Source organism: Barbus barbus, assembly GCF_936440315.1.
Source record: "Barbus barbus genome assembly, chromosome: 4".
Lineage (NCBI taxonomy): Eukaryota > Metazoa > Chordata > Actinopteri > Cypriniformes > Cyprinidae > Barbus > Barbus barbus.
The window spans coordinates 37,723,182-37,739,477 of NC_136732.1; the positions used below are offsets into that span (position 1 = coordinate 37,723,182).

The 16,296-nt window shown below is 37.5% G+C and overlaps 1 protein-coding gene across 1 annotated transcript; it reads left to right on the top strand.

Annotated features, from left to right (window-relative positions):
• The first annotated feature begins 1,066 nt into the window (after positions 1-1,066).
• Positions 1,067-7,670, top strand: LOC306863463 (chromobox protein homolog 2-like). The gene is made up of 5 exons (XM_079406805.1): positions 1,067-1,185; positions 1,262-1,305; positions 3,145-3,210; positions 4,372-4,441; positions 4,537-7,670. The coding sequence occupies exons 1-5, from the start codon at positions 1,102-1,104 to the stop codon at positions 5,866-5,868; spliced, it is 1,596 nt and encodes a 531-aa protein (XP_079262931.1). The 5' UTR covers positions 1,067-1,101; the 3' UTR covers positions 5,869-7,670.
• Positions 7,671-16,296: the final 8,626 nt, after the last annotated feature.

A 16,296-nucleotide genomic window follows, 5' to 3' on the forward strand; every position in this document is an offset into this window, starting at 1 on the left:
GACGATTAACAAGTGTCACTCTAAAACAAAACAAACAGCATTTTAGATCCAGGACTCCAGAAGAAGGCTCACACATAAACATGATTCCAACAAATATGATCCATTGCAATGCAAAGAAAAACACGCACAAGTCTCATTAGATGATATGGTTATGTACAGTCAGTGTTGTAGCCTCTGGGGTGTTTAAAATGAGTTTAGAATTTCATCAGAAACTTTCAGAACAGTCCTATATTTAAACATTTATAATTTACATTACAGTTTAAATTTAAAGTCATACATTTTTTTTGTTAATCATTTGTTATCATTGCTTGACTAATATATGAGGGCCGTAGGCTACTTTTTCAATATGCCATTGTATATGGTATTTTTATTATATCATTAGTTAGCTCTATTTTTTTAATTACATTCCAATTTGCATCTCATTTACATTTGTACCTCATCATTTAACGTTTTACGCCTCATATTCTGTTTTCTTTTTATATATATATATTTTACAAATAGCCTCTATACTATTCAACAGCAGCCTTATTCAAATAATTTGATACATTAAATATAAAATAAATTGAAGTTAAAAAACAAACACTTCATACTAATTGCATGTCAAATATAACAGAAAAAACATAATACCACAATATAATGTTAATAATAAAAAAGTCGCATACAGTATAATTGAATGCTATACTTAAGATATTAATAACTAAATATATCTGAATAAACGGATTAAAATAACAAATAATAAAATAAACAATTTAAATTATGTTTTGATGTCTTGTTTTTGAGTAAAAAGAGGGAAAATTCTGTATTAAAGTGGATAATACAAATTCAAATAATTAGCCTATATAATTCAGCACAAATGTAGTTTGTAAATCGAACTCTTTTATGTTTGTGCAAAATAATACAATTACAACAGTCAGATTATCATATATCATTTCACATCAATATGCTGTTCACCAAAAACTCACTTTCTTGGAAAATGTGTGACGTCACGTGGACGGTGTCCTGCGAGGGCCATTTGCGTATCCGCCCCCTTCTGTCCTGCTCCGCGCTCCTCTCTCGCGCACACACTCACGTTCAGTTCACGGAGAATGAGATGAGAATGAGATGAGAACAGTCATGGAGGAGCTGAGCGCGGTGGGAGAGCAGGTCTTTGATGCCGAATGTATCCTCAACAAACGCCTGAGGAAGGTAAGAAGCACGCACACAAACACACACGTGAACCCGAATGCGTGCGCGATCCTCAACGCGTGTTTGATTTCCACAGGGCAAACTGGAGTATCTGGTCAAGTGGAGAGGGTGGTCGTCCAAGTAAGTGAGAACTGATACATATACTGCCTTTATTATGTATGTAAGTGTGTATATATATATATATATATGTAGACCATATAGGCGATATATATGTGCATCAGATAGACTGGTAGTTCGCCAATGCAGCGCTTTTTGCCAGTAAACATCCTCGAATGTGAGTCTCGAGAGAAACAATGAAAACAACAACAACAGCGTGTTGCGCGTTTAATTTCGCGTGCTTCGTGCGCTGCTCTCCACTTGATCGCACTGCATCGGATTAGATCGCCTTTGCCTCTTTTTCCTGCATTTCTCTTTGTCTTCCACATTACTTTTGCTGTGTCTTTTCATCAAGTTGTTTTTGTTTTTATTTATTTTTTCTACTATCCAATCGCAATTGGTGAAGTAAAATCGACAGAAACAAACGTAAAGTATGAGAAAAGTATTTTAGTGTTATTAATATGTTTTTAGTTATTATTGTCGGTGATAAACATTATGTATTGAGTTCAGGAATCGGCTAAAGCTGGGTCAGTTGTTACAAAGACAGTTACATTGTATCAGTTTTAGAACGCTTATTTGTTATTCTGTAACGCAACCAGTTTGTAGAAATCGCCGCGCGTGGTTTGTTTCTAACACACCCCAACCCCCCCCATTAAAAACTCCAGCTGCCCCCAACCCCCCCTTAATGCCCCCATTCTTGCTCTCTGTTACATTGTCGCCCCCTTTTTGCCCCGTCTATGGGCACTTGAGCTGTCAATCACACGAGCCACACCTCCCGCGCGCTTCCATCTGCTTCATTGATTATTTAGCTAATCTATTCTTTATTGGATATTATTACTTCAAAATCATAAACTGAGCAGAACTCAGGGTATTATGTCTAGAATGCTCTAGATATTTAAATTGAGGGACCAGAGGTGATGTCTTGTTGAACATTTGCTATATTTCATAATAGCCTGTAAAACATTTAGTACCTTTTTTTTTTTTTTTCCGTAATGCTCATTTGAAATATTGTGAATAAGTGAGGTTCTTAACATATTTTCCTGGTCTGTTGTGATTGTGTCCATCAGCCTGTTTCCATCACATGGTAAAGAAAATGAATAATGGTAATTTCGACTTTTTATTTCACAATTCAGAAAAAAAAAAAATAATTATATATAAACTTGCAGTTCTTGGGAAGAGAGTCCAAATTATGACACAACTCACAATTGTGAGGAAAATTCTGAATTGTAAGATAAAGTCACAATGATCTTTTTTATATTTTTTTCATCCTGTGGCAGAAGCAAAAATAAGTATACGTATTATTATGCAATTAATGCAAATTGATTTTGAGTAATGCTGGGTTAAGGACGTCTATTTTGATAGATCACTACTTTTGTGTGTGTTAAATAAAATCCAGACGGCACAGACTCTTTGAAGTGCCCTTTTAAGTAAACTTGTCATCTTATCTCTTTTTTTTCTTCTCTGCTATATAACGCCAATCAGACTGTGCCTGAAGTCCAATTCAACTCCACATCCCTTCTGTTTACATTTACTGTTGTCGATGCAAAATTGCTATTCAAGGGGTGGTACACAAATATCTTGTTTTACATGATTGGTTATGCTGATTTAGTCTAAGCAGCATCTTGTGGTGTGACATGCTGTATTTTCAAAAATTATACATGTAATTTTATATGTGCATATGATTCATATTATTTGCAAGAATATATGAATTATAAGTACTTTTAAAACTTGTCAGACTTGAAAGAAATGTGTTATATACTTTCCCTTGTACATAGCCATCATTTTGATGCTAAATTAAAAACTTCATGAGCAAGTTGTTTGTCATCTACTCACATGCTAAAGAAGCCAGTGTCTGTGTTTCAGGCATAACAGTTGGGAACCTCAGGAAAACCTTCTTGACCCGAGACTATTGGCTGCGTTTAACAAGAGGTAAGAGATTTCTCTCATTGGACGAGCAGGCCTGTGTGTGAGAGCAACGCCCCCTTCCCCATGTGCAAACAATATGGGCTGCAACGCTTGGGAGGGTGTAAATGGGGCTCCATTCACAGGGCCATTCAGGGGCTGCAGACGTGTCCAGGCTCATGAGTTCCTCTGCAGCCTGACTGAAAATTAAACATCGTTAACATTTTCAACGGGAACTAGTTTTAGAGTTTTCTGTCAGTGTTTTGCATTTGGTTTCACATTTTATGAAGGATGGGTGTGAAAATGAGACTTGGATCACTTGAGAAACGAAACCATGTGTTCACACCAACTTGCTGCTGTTATAAAATAGATTTTTACATTTTTGGAAGAGTATTTGTCTAAATATGATTCTGAATCCATCCTTAAATGTAAGTACATGGGAATTTTTCTCCTGTTTTATCATTTGCCAAATAAATATTTATTTGAGAAATCATTAATGTCTGGAGAACAAATTAAGCTTTTCATAGGAAAGACCACTTTTTTGCTAACACACCTGCCAAAAATATAGAAAGTGGTGTTTTTTCTCCAAATTAGAACAATGGAAAGTTGTGACAGGAAGTGGGGAGAAAGAACAGGAAGTGAGGAGGCTTAAATTCATAAAAACAGGAACTGAATTTCACAATTGGGCTGTTTTTTCCCCTATATATTAGCCAAGACTTAAAATAATGTTTATTTTATCTATTTATTTTTTTGAAATAATGAACTTTAAAATGTAATTTTTTTTTGTATTTTTTATAGTTATTTATGATTATTTTTATTTATTTAAATCCTCTTTATGTAAAGCACTTAAAATTACTCTTGTTTACAAAATAAATCCCTAAAAAAATAAATCCTTAAAAAATCCCTACCAGCCTTTTTTGTCGTCCTTAAACGGCAAATTTTTTTTAAATGCTTTGCATTGATCTTTCAGCGTCGTAACTTTGCAGATGTTGTTATGCTCTTACAGCAACATTACAAACTAACTAATGTTAAATCATAATCAACCACCCCTTTAATACCAAAGTAATAGTCATATATAATACAATTTAATGATAACAAGAACTGTATGATTTACATAATTGAAATTTAAGCATTGATAATCACTGATTTTTTTTTTTAATTTTTCCCAAATGTTTTGTCAATTCTTAGGGAGCAGGAGCGGGAGCTCTTGATCCACAATAAGGGGAAACGGCCTCGTGGACGACCCAGAAAAATATTGGTAAGTATGCCACAAAAATGCCAGAGATCTAGTGAAAAATACCAACTTGCACCATACATTATGTTCTCACCATTTTCTTTATGTTAATTTCTCAGGAAACCATTCCAGTGGTATACAAATCAAGCAGCTCATCCTCATCGTCCTCATCTTCTGGTTCATCATCTTCCTCGTCTTCTTCCTCTTCTTCAGATGACAATGAAGATGACAACGACAACAGGACTACAAAACCGAGCCCTCGTCCACGAGAGCACCACCCGCTCCCTCAGAAGAAAGCCCAGATTGTGGTTGCCAAGCCAGAAACGCCGAAGAAGAAGCGAGGAAGGAAAGCGCTTCCTCCAGAACTGAAGGCGCAGCGCCAGGCCAAAGGTACCCGGAAGATGCACAAGCCCATTTCCAGAGACTCGGAGCTCCGAGGGAGCATAAAGAAACCACTCATGCCTGCAAGCTTTACCTACACCGGGTCAAACCGAAACTCTGGAAGGGAGCCGATGGCACTGCAGAGTAGAGGTTCTTTTACTCAGAAGAACTCTTTTAGTTCCTTGGGACGCTCCGTCGGATCGGCCTCGTCGCCTACTACATTAAGTCGGCTGCCACAAACCAAAACCGCTTCGGATTTCAAGCTCTCAGTCTCAGACATGAGCAGCGGAGGAGTCGATCCCAAAACACCCATGTGCAAATCTCCAGGAGTGGCTGCGTTGAATTTGCACAGCAGCAATGGACAGACATGTCCACAACTCTCTCCAAATGTCCCGAAGGCCTCGGATCAAACTCTGCTTCAAAGATCAGGATCTCTCCAGAAATCCCCATCGAGCTCAATTTCTTCTCTTAAAACTCCTTCCAGCCTTCAAGCTCTCAACTTGCAGAACGTCAGCAAAACAGCACAGGGTAATGGCACCTCCACAAACGACGGTTCCTACTTGAAGGGTACCTCAAACCCTAGTAGAAAAAGCTCTGGGTTTAACACAAGACAGGAGCAGAGTCCTGCACTGAATGTCCCAAGTAAATTCCCAACCAGTCAACAAGTCCTTAAGAGTCCGCAACGGGATAAATCCAAAGCGGACGATTTGTCCGAAAGACTCGGGAAAAAGAATCAAGGTAGAGTAGACAAGATACTTACTCAGATGACCGAGGGCCAAGATCAACCAGCGCAAGACAGATCCTCTTCTAAAGATGCAGGGAAACCAAGCAAGACCCTGAGCGAGTTGAGCACTGGAGAAGAGGGAAGCAGCTCAAATTCTGACCACGATTCCTCATTTCCGATCGACAACCGTGACTTGGCCATCTCTGTGGAGGCGGGTCAGGACTGGAGGCCGACACGGAACCTGATCGAACACGTGTTTGTCACCGACGTCACTGCAAACCTAGTCACTGTGACGGTGAAGGAATCACCCACCAGCGTTGGGTTTTTTAGCATCCGCAATTATTGAATGTCGACAACTGGAACTGCAGCCACTCTGGGATAATCGGGAGAAGTTTCGAAAGAATCAAAGGAACTGTTTGGTGTTTCTCCATCTTTTAATTTTATTTGTTTTAACTCAAAATTGGACTGTTTTAGTAGGTCAGTTTCTTTGAGAAGACAAATGCCTAAAGACCTGCTCAATCAGAGACCTTTATAATCTGTTAAGCACAGATATTAAGCATAAATTTGTTACTGAACAAATAATTGACCATGCATCTTGGTTTCCACTTCAGGGATGGTTTCATGTTCTCTTGATGTTGATTCTGAGTACTGTATTGGTAAAGAAAGTCACCAGATCAGAAAAATGTATCCAAAATGTGTTAAAGCTGAATCTCAGGTCGCATATTTTAAGGTGCCTGCTTTTAAAGCTGTCCTCTTTCTGCCTGATAATTATTATAACTGAGATTTTTTTTTTTCCCCCTTCTAGTATGAATGTTGGCATATTTTATACTACACAACAGTTCTGTTTATTTATTATTGTTTTTGTTGGTAGGTGAAATGCTGAAACATACAGTAAAGGTTCTTTTTATACAAAATTCAATATTGTCTGTTTTGACTCAAACGTACAGTTCAGAATATGGATGTGTATATAATCAGGGGTGTAAGAATGACAGCAAAGGCGTCTCTTCTGCTGACTAAGGCTGCATTTATTTGACCAAAAAATGAGGTAAACAACAGCAAAATCTAAAAATATTATTGCAATTGTTTTCTTTGTGAATATATTTAAAGTGCAATTTATTTCAGTGATTCAAAGCTGAAATTTTGGCATAATTTTTGAATGCATCCTTGCTAAATAAAAAGTATTGATTTCTTTCAAACTATTTATTTATTTATTTTTAATTCTTAAAACAATTGATAATCTCAAAAAGTGAGGGTGGTGAACTTTAATTTTTAAAAAATGTTTGGTACATCCCTAAATATATATCACATCATAATTATTTGCAGTCAAAACAATCCAAAACAAAAATACTTCATAATGGGCTTTTAATACATAATTTCCACCCAAAGTATCTAAATGTGCTTAAAATAAGATAAATGTGCTTGAGAAGCAGCACTGCATAAGATATTTAGACTTCTTTTAGATTGTGTCTTTAATATGTGTATATTTTTATACTTGAATGGTGATACAATGTACAGTCTGAAACAAGTCTTAATATCCTAAGATGTTATCAAAGTATTGAATGCATTAATTGTTTTTTTCTGATCTGACACACTGAATAAGCAACTGATGCTACTTGACCGTAATATGTACTGCAGCTCTCATATTTAGCATTTGCTGTCTGCCTTTTGTCTGATCCCTCTGCAGTCCTGCACATCTGAGAAGCTATTTAATTACACAGGTTTAGAGATTTTAAGAAAGCCTTTAATTTTCCCAGAATTCTAAGAGGTGGATCCTGACAAAGAATATACTGTGGTCTGTTTGGGCAAACGGCCATCCCTGAACCTCACACTGACTTCAGCTTTACTCAAACCATAACTCCAGTGGCTATACCTGGGCTGCATTTCCCAAAAGGTCTACAATCTATTTAGGCTTACGATGCTTTTGGGAAATGCAGCCCTGGTTAGTTTACGTAAAGTCAACTTGGCCTCCGATGTTTCTTCTAAAATTCCAGGAAAAAAAAACAGATACAAATGAGTCACTAGTTGCCATTCAGCAAGTGTATAGAGCTGTAAAATAAAAATGGAGAACAGTTCAGAGTTCATATTGAGATAAATGAGCAAAGTTTGAGACTTTGTTGAGATCTCTAGGAGAGACATGTTTTATATTAGAAAAAATTAAAACAAATTCAAAATATGAATAAAAAAAAAAATACAGTTTCATTGAAAGCAGTATCTCACTGGTAATGTGACAAAAAATGTTGACAGTGTAAAGCAGCAGTTTTTGCCCAGAGGCAGTCAGGGTTTTTCTGAGCAGTTTGACATGTTTGCAGTCACTGCGATCCGTCTGTGTGTCGTCGCAGGGCTGCTGTTATCAGCGTGGCTCATTCCTGACCGCACTGAGATAATCAGAGAGCAGCAAAAGGATAACGGCACACGTGTGTGCTGAGGTTACTGCAGTGCTTCATTACCAGCTTCCTCTGTGCACCATTATGTCAGACCTGTCGATGGGCTACTACTGTATTTGAATTTTTATTTTTATATTTTCATATTTGATATTTTTCTGTTTTCATTGTAGTTTTAGTCTTTCAGCACTTGCTTGATGCGATGCAAGTGTGACAGGATACGGGTCTGCAACACGACACTGCTTCAGAAAGTACTTTCTGTATTAACACAGGGATATATAAGGATGGTTGACTAACCAAGAAGTAAAGCTGAGCATGGCTATAGTATAACTGAGATATTATTGTACACTAAAAAGTGACAACCTGTAATTGTTACCTATAAAAAGCTAACTCTACCTAATTTAACCCATACAAATTAGTAATATATATTAATTACTTATTGTATTTTATTTATTTTTTGTTAAGGTAACCATGAATCTGACTAGTGAGTCACTAGATTACATAGTTTGATATATATATATATATATATATATATATATATATATATATATATTCGTTATTTAGCTTTAATATTAGTTTTCCTTTGGCAGTTAGCTATCCTTTAGCGTGTTAGCAGTGGTAAAATCGATGTAATCCTTTTTGAGAATTTGTATTTCAATTTTTTTTCTCTTTAAATCACCACTGCTATCAATTAAAACACCCTGTTTTGTTTTTAGTTTTATCTTTAAATGTCTTTTTCATTTTATTTTTACTACACAATGTTAAAACAATTGAAAATGAGAAATGACTCCTATAGCTGAAATGTGAGTTTAAGTTTTTTTTAATATATATATATATATTAAGTATTTTTATGTTACGAATATAGAAACTAATATGGTTTTAGTTGTTTAGTTGTAACTGTTTATTTTCATTTTAGTTTCAGTTTTTGGATGTCAAGCAGTGAATTTGTTCTTTATGGTTTTAGTTTTAGTTAACTATTTTAACAGTTGCAAGGCATTAATGCTGCAAGAGAGAAAACATGATTGTATTTAGTTACTATAATACAGTTAAAATCACATCTAAACAGTGCATAATGTTCCTAAAAACCTTTATTTCCTTCAATATTATTCTGAAAAAAAATTATATACATATATATATATATATATATATATATATACATACAGTGCCCTCCACTAATATTGACAGCCTTGCTAAATATGAGCAAAGCCGGCTGTGAAAATAAATCTGCTTTGTTTATCCTTTTGATTTTTCATTAAAAAAAAAATATATATATATATACACTCACCTAAAGGATTATTAGGAACACCTGTTCAATTTCTCATTAATGCAATTATCTAATTAACCAATCACATGGCAGTTGCTTCAATGCATTTAGGGGTGTGGTCCTGGTCAAGACAATCTCCTGAACTCCAAACTGAATGTCAGAATGGGAAAGAAAGGTGATTTAAGCAATTTTGAGCGTGGCATGGTTGTTGGTGCCAGACGGGCCGGTCTCAGTATTTCACAATCTGCTCAGTTACTGGGATTTTCATGCACAACCATTTCTAGGGTTTACAAAGAATGGTGTGAAAAGGGAAAAACATCCAGTATGCGGCAGTCCTGTGGGCGAAAATGCCTCGTTGATGCTAGAGGTCAGAGGAGAATGGGCCGACTGATTCAAGCTGATAGAAGAGCAACTTTGACTGAAATAACCACTCGTTACAACCGAGGTATGCAGCAAAGCATTTGTGAAGCCACAACACGCACAACCTTGAGGCGGATGGGCTACAACAGCAGAAGACCCCACCGGGTACCACTCATCTCCACTACAAATAGGAAAAAGAGGCTACAATTTGCACGAGCTCACCAAAATTGGACGGTTGAAGATTGGAAAAATGTTGCCTGGTCTGATGAGTCTTGATTTCTGTTGAGACATTCAGATGGTAGAGTCAGAATTTGTCGTAAACAGAATGAGAACATGGATCCATCATGCCTTGTTACCACTGTGCAGGCTGGTGGTGGTGGTGTAATGGTGTGGGGGATGTTTTCTTGGCACACTTTAGGCCCCTTAGTGCCAATTGGGCATCGTTTAAATGCCACGGCCTACCTGAGCATTGTTTCTGACCATGTCTATCCCTTTATGACCACCATGTACCCATCCTCTGATGGCTACTTCCAGCAGGATAATGCACCATGTCACAAAGCTCGAATCATTTCAAATTGGTTTCTTGAACATGACAATGAGTTCACTGTACTAAAATGGCCCCCACAGTCACCAGATCTCAACCCAATAGAGCATCTTTGGGATGTGGTGGAACGGGAGCTTCGTGCCCTGGATGTGCATCCCACAAATCTCCATCAACTGCAAGATGCTATCCTATCAATATCGGCCAACATTTCTAAAGAATGCTTTCAGCACCTTGTTGAATCAATGCCACGTAGAATTAAGGCAGTTCTGAAGGCGAAAGGGGGTCAAACACAGTATTAGTATGGTGTTCCTAATAATCCTTTAGGTGAGTGTATATATATATATATATATTTTCACAGCCACCTTTGCTCATGTTTACCAAGGGTGCCAATGTTAGTGAAGGGCACTGTATATACATATATATATATATATATATATATATATATATATATATATATATATATATATATATATATATATAAAATGCTGTATGCTTTTTCTTTTGATTTTAAGGTCAAATGTCCCATAGACCTGCTTTCATGAGTTTCACCTTTTTGCTTCCTCCTAAGAAGGAGATTTAAAGCTCATCATGGGTGTATAAGGCAGACAGGACACACAAGATAAGTCCATAAACATTATTGTGCCAAGAATGTCTCTGAAGGCGCTTTCCTTTCTTTCATTTGGAGTAATGCATTATAATCTTCATACCAAGATATGTCTATCATAACATAAATAATGTGAATTCACAAGTGCACAGTCATCTCTAAAGTCTCCGTAAAACAATAGTTGGGCTGTGGAAAGGGTGGAGGCAATGGAAACTAACAATCAACTCTTTCATCCACACCCAAAAACACAAACATCTCAGAGAGTGAAAACTCAGCTGAAAGAAAACAAAATAATGCTTGTGCTTGTGTCCGCAGGTGCACTTAATTATGGCGCAGTCTATTTTCAGTTTCTCAAAATAGCAAATCGCCAACAATGCGCCTGAACACACCTTTTTTTTGGCCAGCACACCCATGGGCGCACAAATGGGTGCAAATGCATTTGCTATTTAACGCGGCGCAGGAGGAAAAAATGAGACCTGCGTCGAGATGAAACTAGCAAAAACACTTACGCCGCATTGAGCCGGGTGTATGATAGGGCCCATGAAGTTAATAAAGCTTCTGTCATCATTGTCTGAGCAATCTGAATAAATAAATAAATACATTTAGGAAATGTGATTATTTAAAGGGGCTATGACATGACATTGTGTTATGGCAGAGGTATTTGCACTGTACCCGATAGATGCTATTTGCACTAAGTGAAACAGCAGTTTCTTCTTTGCATTAAGTGTAAATAGTTAGATGCTATTACTGTACTAACTAGTGGCAGATAGTATTTGCAACTCTTGTAGTATAAAACAGTATGAAATGATAACAACATACTGAGTGTAAATTATTATATTTATTAGAATCATTAAATGGAGACCACCTACCCTAATAATAGTTTTTTGATTTTAGTTTTTTTTCATAAGGAAAAACTTCATTCTGATAATTTTTAAGGGGTGGTTCCTTTAAGACTTCTTAGTAAATGGCCGCTGTTAACGTCACTGCATAAGAAACAGTATCAACGGCTATTGCATGAGAGTGTTTGGCAAACTTTACAAACAAAGCATTATTAAATCATTTACTTAGGTCTGTGATTCAGGCAGCTGTCAGATCTATACAACTAGCTGCTTCCTCTTTCAAAAAATGTTTCTTTGTCTCGTTTCAACTTCATAAAACTGCAGGCTGTTTCCACCTAAAAAGAGAAAGTACGATTTATTGACAACTCATGAGACCATGGATAAATGAGGTAAAAATTCATAACAAAAGTTCATCCTCCCCCATTGATCATTTTGTTAATGTGATGAACTCGACAATGCGGAGGCCCTTGGCAATCGTTTAATTTGTCTACAGCGTCCAAACTACCTCTAAAAGGCATCTGATGAACATTTCTAAATCCGTTAAAACATGTTTTACTCAAAATGTCTCTTTGGCAGGCTTTTGCTGAAAAAGCTACACCACTGTAATCATAAAATGCACCTTAAATTTCCCAATAATAATAATAATAAAAACACTGTAAATGACCATATTTTTATGACCTTTTTTTATTAATATACTATATGTGACCCTGGACCACAAAACCAGTCTTGAGTCGTTGGAGTATATTTGAAGCAATAGCCAAAAATACATTGTATGGGTCAAAATTATTTTTCTTTTAAGTAATATTAAGTAAAGATCATGTTCCATGAAGATATTTTGTAAATGTCCTTCTCTAAATATATCAAAACTTAATTTTTGATTAGTAAAACACAGATTACTAAGAACTTAATTTGGACAACTTTAAAGGTTATTTTCTCAATATCTTGATTTTTTTTTTTTTTTTTTTTGCAACCTCAGATTCCAGATTTTCAAATAGTTGTATCTCAGCCAAATATCGCCCTATCCTAACAAACCAAACATCAATGGAAAGATGATGTATGAATCTCAATTTTGAAAAATGTACACTTATGACTGGTTTTATGGTCCAGGGTCACATATATGAGTTGGCAGAAATGGTTTGTAGTGCTACTTTCCATATAGAAAAGTATTATTATGTAGTAAACATGCATCTGCAAAGCTCACCTTCAGTGATAGACTCTCCAGATGCCACTTCTCAGGATTCAGTCGCACATTTTCACTTACTGACAGGCTTACACCGGGGTAGGGTAATTTGGTCTGCAGTTGCGATGTTGGGCAAAGTTTCCCTGATCCCAGGTGTGCATTCTCATTCAGAAATGGAGAAGGACAGTTGAGGGGCAACCCCTGAGATAGAAGATATAATGTCAAAAAGAAGTAAAGGAGTATGACTGATGTCTTCATTTTGGCTGCAAACTCATCAGCTATGTGCAGTATCCATGCAAAGCACCAATATAAAGACCATCTGGCCAATAAATAACCATGCAGATCGTGTTATGGTTTTACAGGTCATGGACGCAAGATAAGTTATGTCAATATCACTGTTTTCATATAGTCATTTTACCGCAATTACTGTAATTTATTTGTTAGGAACATGCACAAATACATGCAGAACTTTGGCTCGAACATTGATCTTTGACTGTGATCATACATCCGCTGACTTTATTAATCATTCACGCTGCAAAATGTAATTAGTTGAGTTTGCTTGTCGAAACGGATTGCCTTAAATTTAGCAAATAAATTAGCTCAAAGTTTGAGCTGATTAAACTCACAACCACACTTGGACTGCCTTCCAGGATGCATCCCGCTTTGTCACCTGTATATTCCAGCTAAAAGGGAAGCGGAGTCACTGGAACCCCTTCAGCCAATACAGCACGCCTCGAGCACCATTTTGCTTTCATAAAACTGTTACCATACAATACAAATATTAAAACCAAAAATGTATGCATTGATATGTTACTTTTTTGAAGTAAGTTCATTAAAGGCTGCCTTTCTGCTGACAGCAATACTAAACGGCAAAAGAATGTTCCGATATAATATGCCTCATCTTATGGTTCAAATAAAAACAGAGAATAGGAAACTCTTCTTATCCACTGTGTAATTTATTTCCTAAACACCACATATGATTTTTTAAAATCACACACACATCTGCTTATCTCTCAGCATGAGAAAATGTCTGTTTTTTGGCTTTTAGTTCAAAACAGACCAATTTACGGTACAGTGCGAATTTGCGAGATCAAAATTGAGCACTGTACAGTTCAGTAGTGTTATAATCCCAAAAAAACAGCAACAAAAAACTGGACATTTTAACATTCTTAGAATCTTAAAATCAAACATTAGATGATAAACTAAATAATAATAAAATAAAAAATAAACATGAATTATTAGGATATTAAAAATAATTAAAACATTTTTTTAAATAATGTTAATAGAATGTTGTTAGAAATGTTTTTGTAACATTTAAATAATGTTCTAATCATGAAAAAGGACATTTTAACATTCTCAGAATATTAAAAATAGACATTCAAATGTTAAAATAAAAAAAATAAATTAGCATAGTGTTGTAAAAACACTTTTGTAACCTATAAATTATTATATACACATTTCAATGTTTTATAAATGTTCCCACATTTTTATAATGTTTATAATGTTTTTATAACAGTTCCTATTCTCTGTTTTTTCTTTAGCTCCATAAGTGAAGTGAAGTGACATACTGCCAAGTATGATGACCCATACTCGGAATTCGTGCTCTGCATTTAACCCATCCAACGTGCACACACACACCGTGAACAAACACACACACACACCGTGAACCTAATAAGATGAGGCCAAATATTGGGGATGAGGCATGAGGCATGTTACACCTAGGAACACTCTTGCCATTTTATATTAATGTTTTTATTCCCAAAATATAACATATAACACACATATATATATATATATATATATATATATATATATATATATATATATATATATATATATATTGTGACGAGTCGGCTGCCTCCCCCCTTTCTATCATCACCACCCCGTCCCGTATTCGCCGCCCATCACCAGGCTCCCGACGGGAGTGGGTGTGTGAGAGAGGAGGGGCGCTGAAACAGCCAGGGCTGGCGGCGTGTGATGAGGCGCACCTGATGTGAATAGAGCCTCATCACCGCCGCCGTTAAATGACGAGCGCGCCTCTCCTCGGGAGACCGGTCTCTTCCCCGTGCATGCACGCTGGTGTCCTCGTGGGTCCAGGAAGGGAGCGTCGAGGAGGACTGCCGCACCCGTTAGGCGGCTGACGGGCCAGGATGCCGGGCCGCCGAATCCCCCAGAAGCGCCGGGAACCCAGGAGATGGACGAAGCCGCGCAAGAGACGCCGCCACCAGTCGCTCCCGGCCCCGAGAGGGGAGCGCGTGCGGCCACCGGACTCCGCCCCTTCCCTGGACCCTTCCCTGATGAACACTACCCTCCTTCACTAGCCCCGCGGCACAACGAGGACACCAGATTCCCCGTTTATTTGGACACTTTTCCCCCTTTGGACACTTTTGTACATTTTATTGTTTAATAAAAACCTCTCCAAGGCTTGACGCCACACCCACTATATATATGTGTGTGTGTGTGTGTGTGTGATATATATATATATATATATATATATATATATATATATATATATATATATATATATATATATATATACAGTTTTCTTCTTGTGATCATATTATTTAAAGGTTACAAAAATGTTTCTTATAATGTTCAAGTACAAAGTGTTGATCTCAGAACATTTTCTTAACATTATGAGAACACGACACCGCACTCACTCATGTAATGGCGGCCACACCAGAGCACACTCACAAAAGGGCGGCGACAGCGGAGCTTGATCGCAAAATGGAGGACATTACAGCATCCCGTTCTGTCACATCTGCCAATCCTGAATCAAGCCAAAACACCGCTGATCATCATGAATCAAGTCCTGTCACAGTTGATGTTCGTGAGTCCAGCCAAGTCACAGTTGATGTTCGTGAGTCCACCCAAGTCACAGTTGATGTTTGTGAGTCCAGCCAAGTCACAGTTGATCGTCACAAGTCCAGTCAAGCTACAGTTGATCGTCACGAGTCAAGCCAAGTCACAGTTGATCTTCATGAGCTAAGTCAAGTCACCGTTGATCTTCATGAGCTAAGCCAAGTCACAGTTGATCTTCATGAGCTAAGTTAAGTCACCGTTGATCGCCATGAGCTAAGTCAAGTCACCGTTGATCATCATGAGCTAAGTCAAGTCACCGTTGATCATCATGAGCTAAGTCAAGTCATCGTTGATCGTCATGAGCTAAGTCAAGTCACCGTTGATCGTCATGAGCTAAGTCAAGTCACCGTTGATTGTCATGAGCTAAGCCAAGTCACCGTTGATCGTCATGAGCTAAGCCAAGTCACCGTTGATCGTCATGAGCTAAGTCAAGTCACCGTTGATCGTCAAGAGCTAAGTCAAGTCACCGTTGATCGTCATGAGCTAAGTCAAGTCACCGTTGATCTTCATGAGATAAGTCAAGTCACCATTGATCGTCATGAGCTAAGTCAAGTCACCGTTGATCGTCATGAGTCAAGTCACCTCACAGCTGAGCTGCCAGAGTCACGTCATGTCTCGTCCGATCTGCCAGAGCCTCTCCATGTATCGTCTACCACCCCAGAGCCATGTCCTGTTGCGGATGTTGTACTGCAACCCTCCACTGTCCGATCAAGGGAAACTGTCATCAAGCGTCAGAGGTT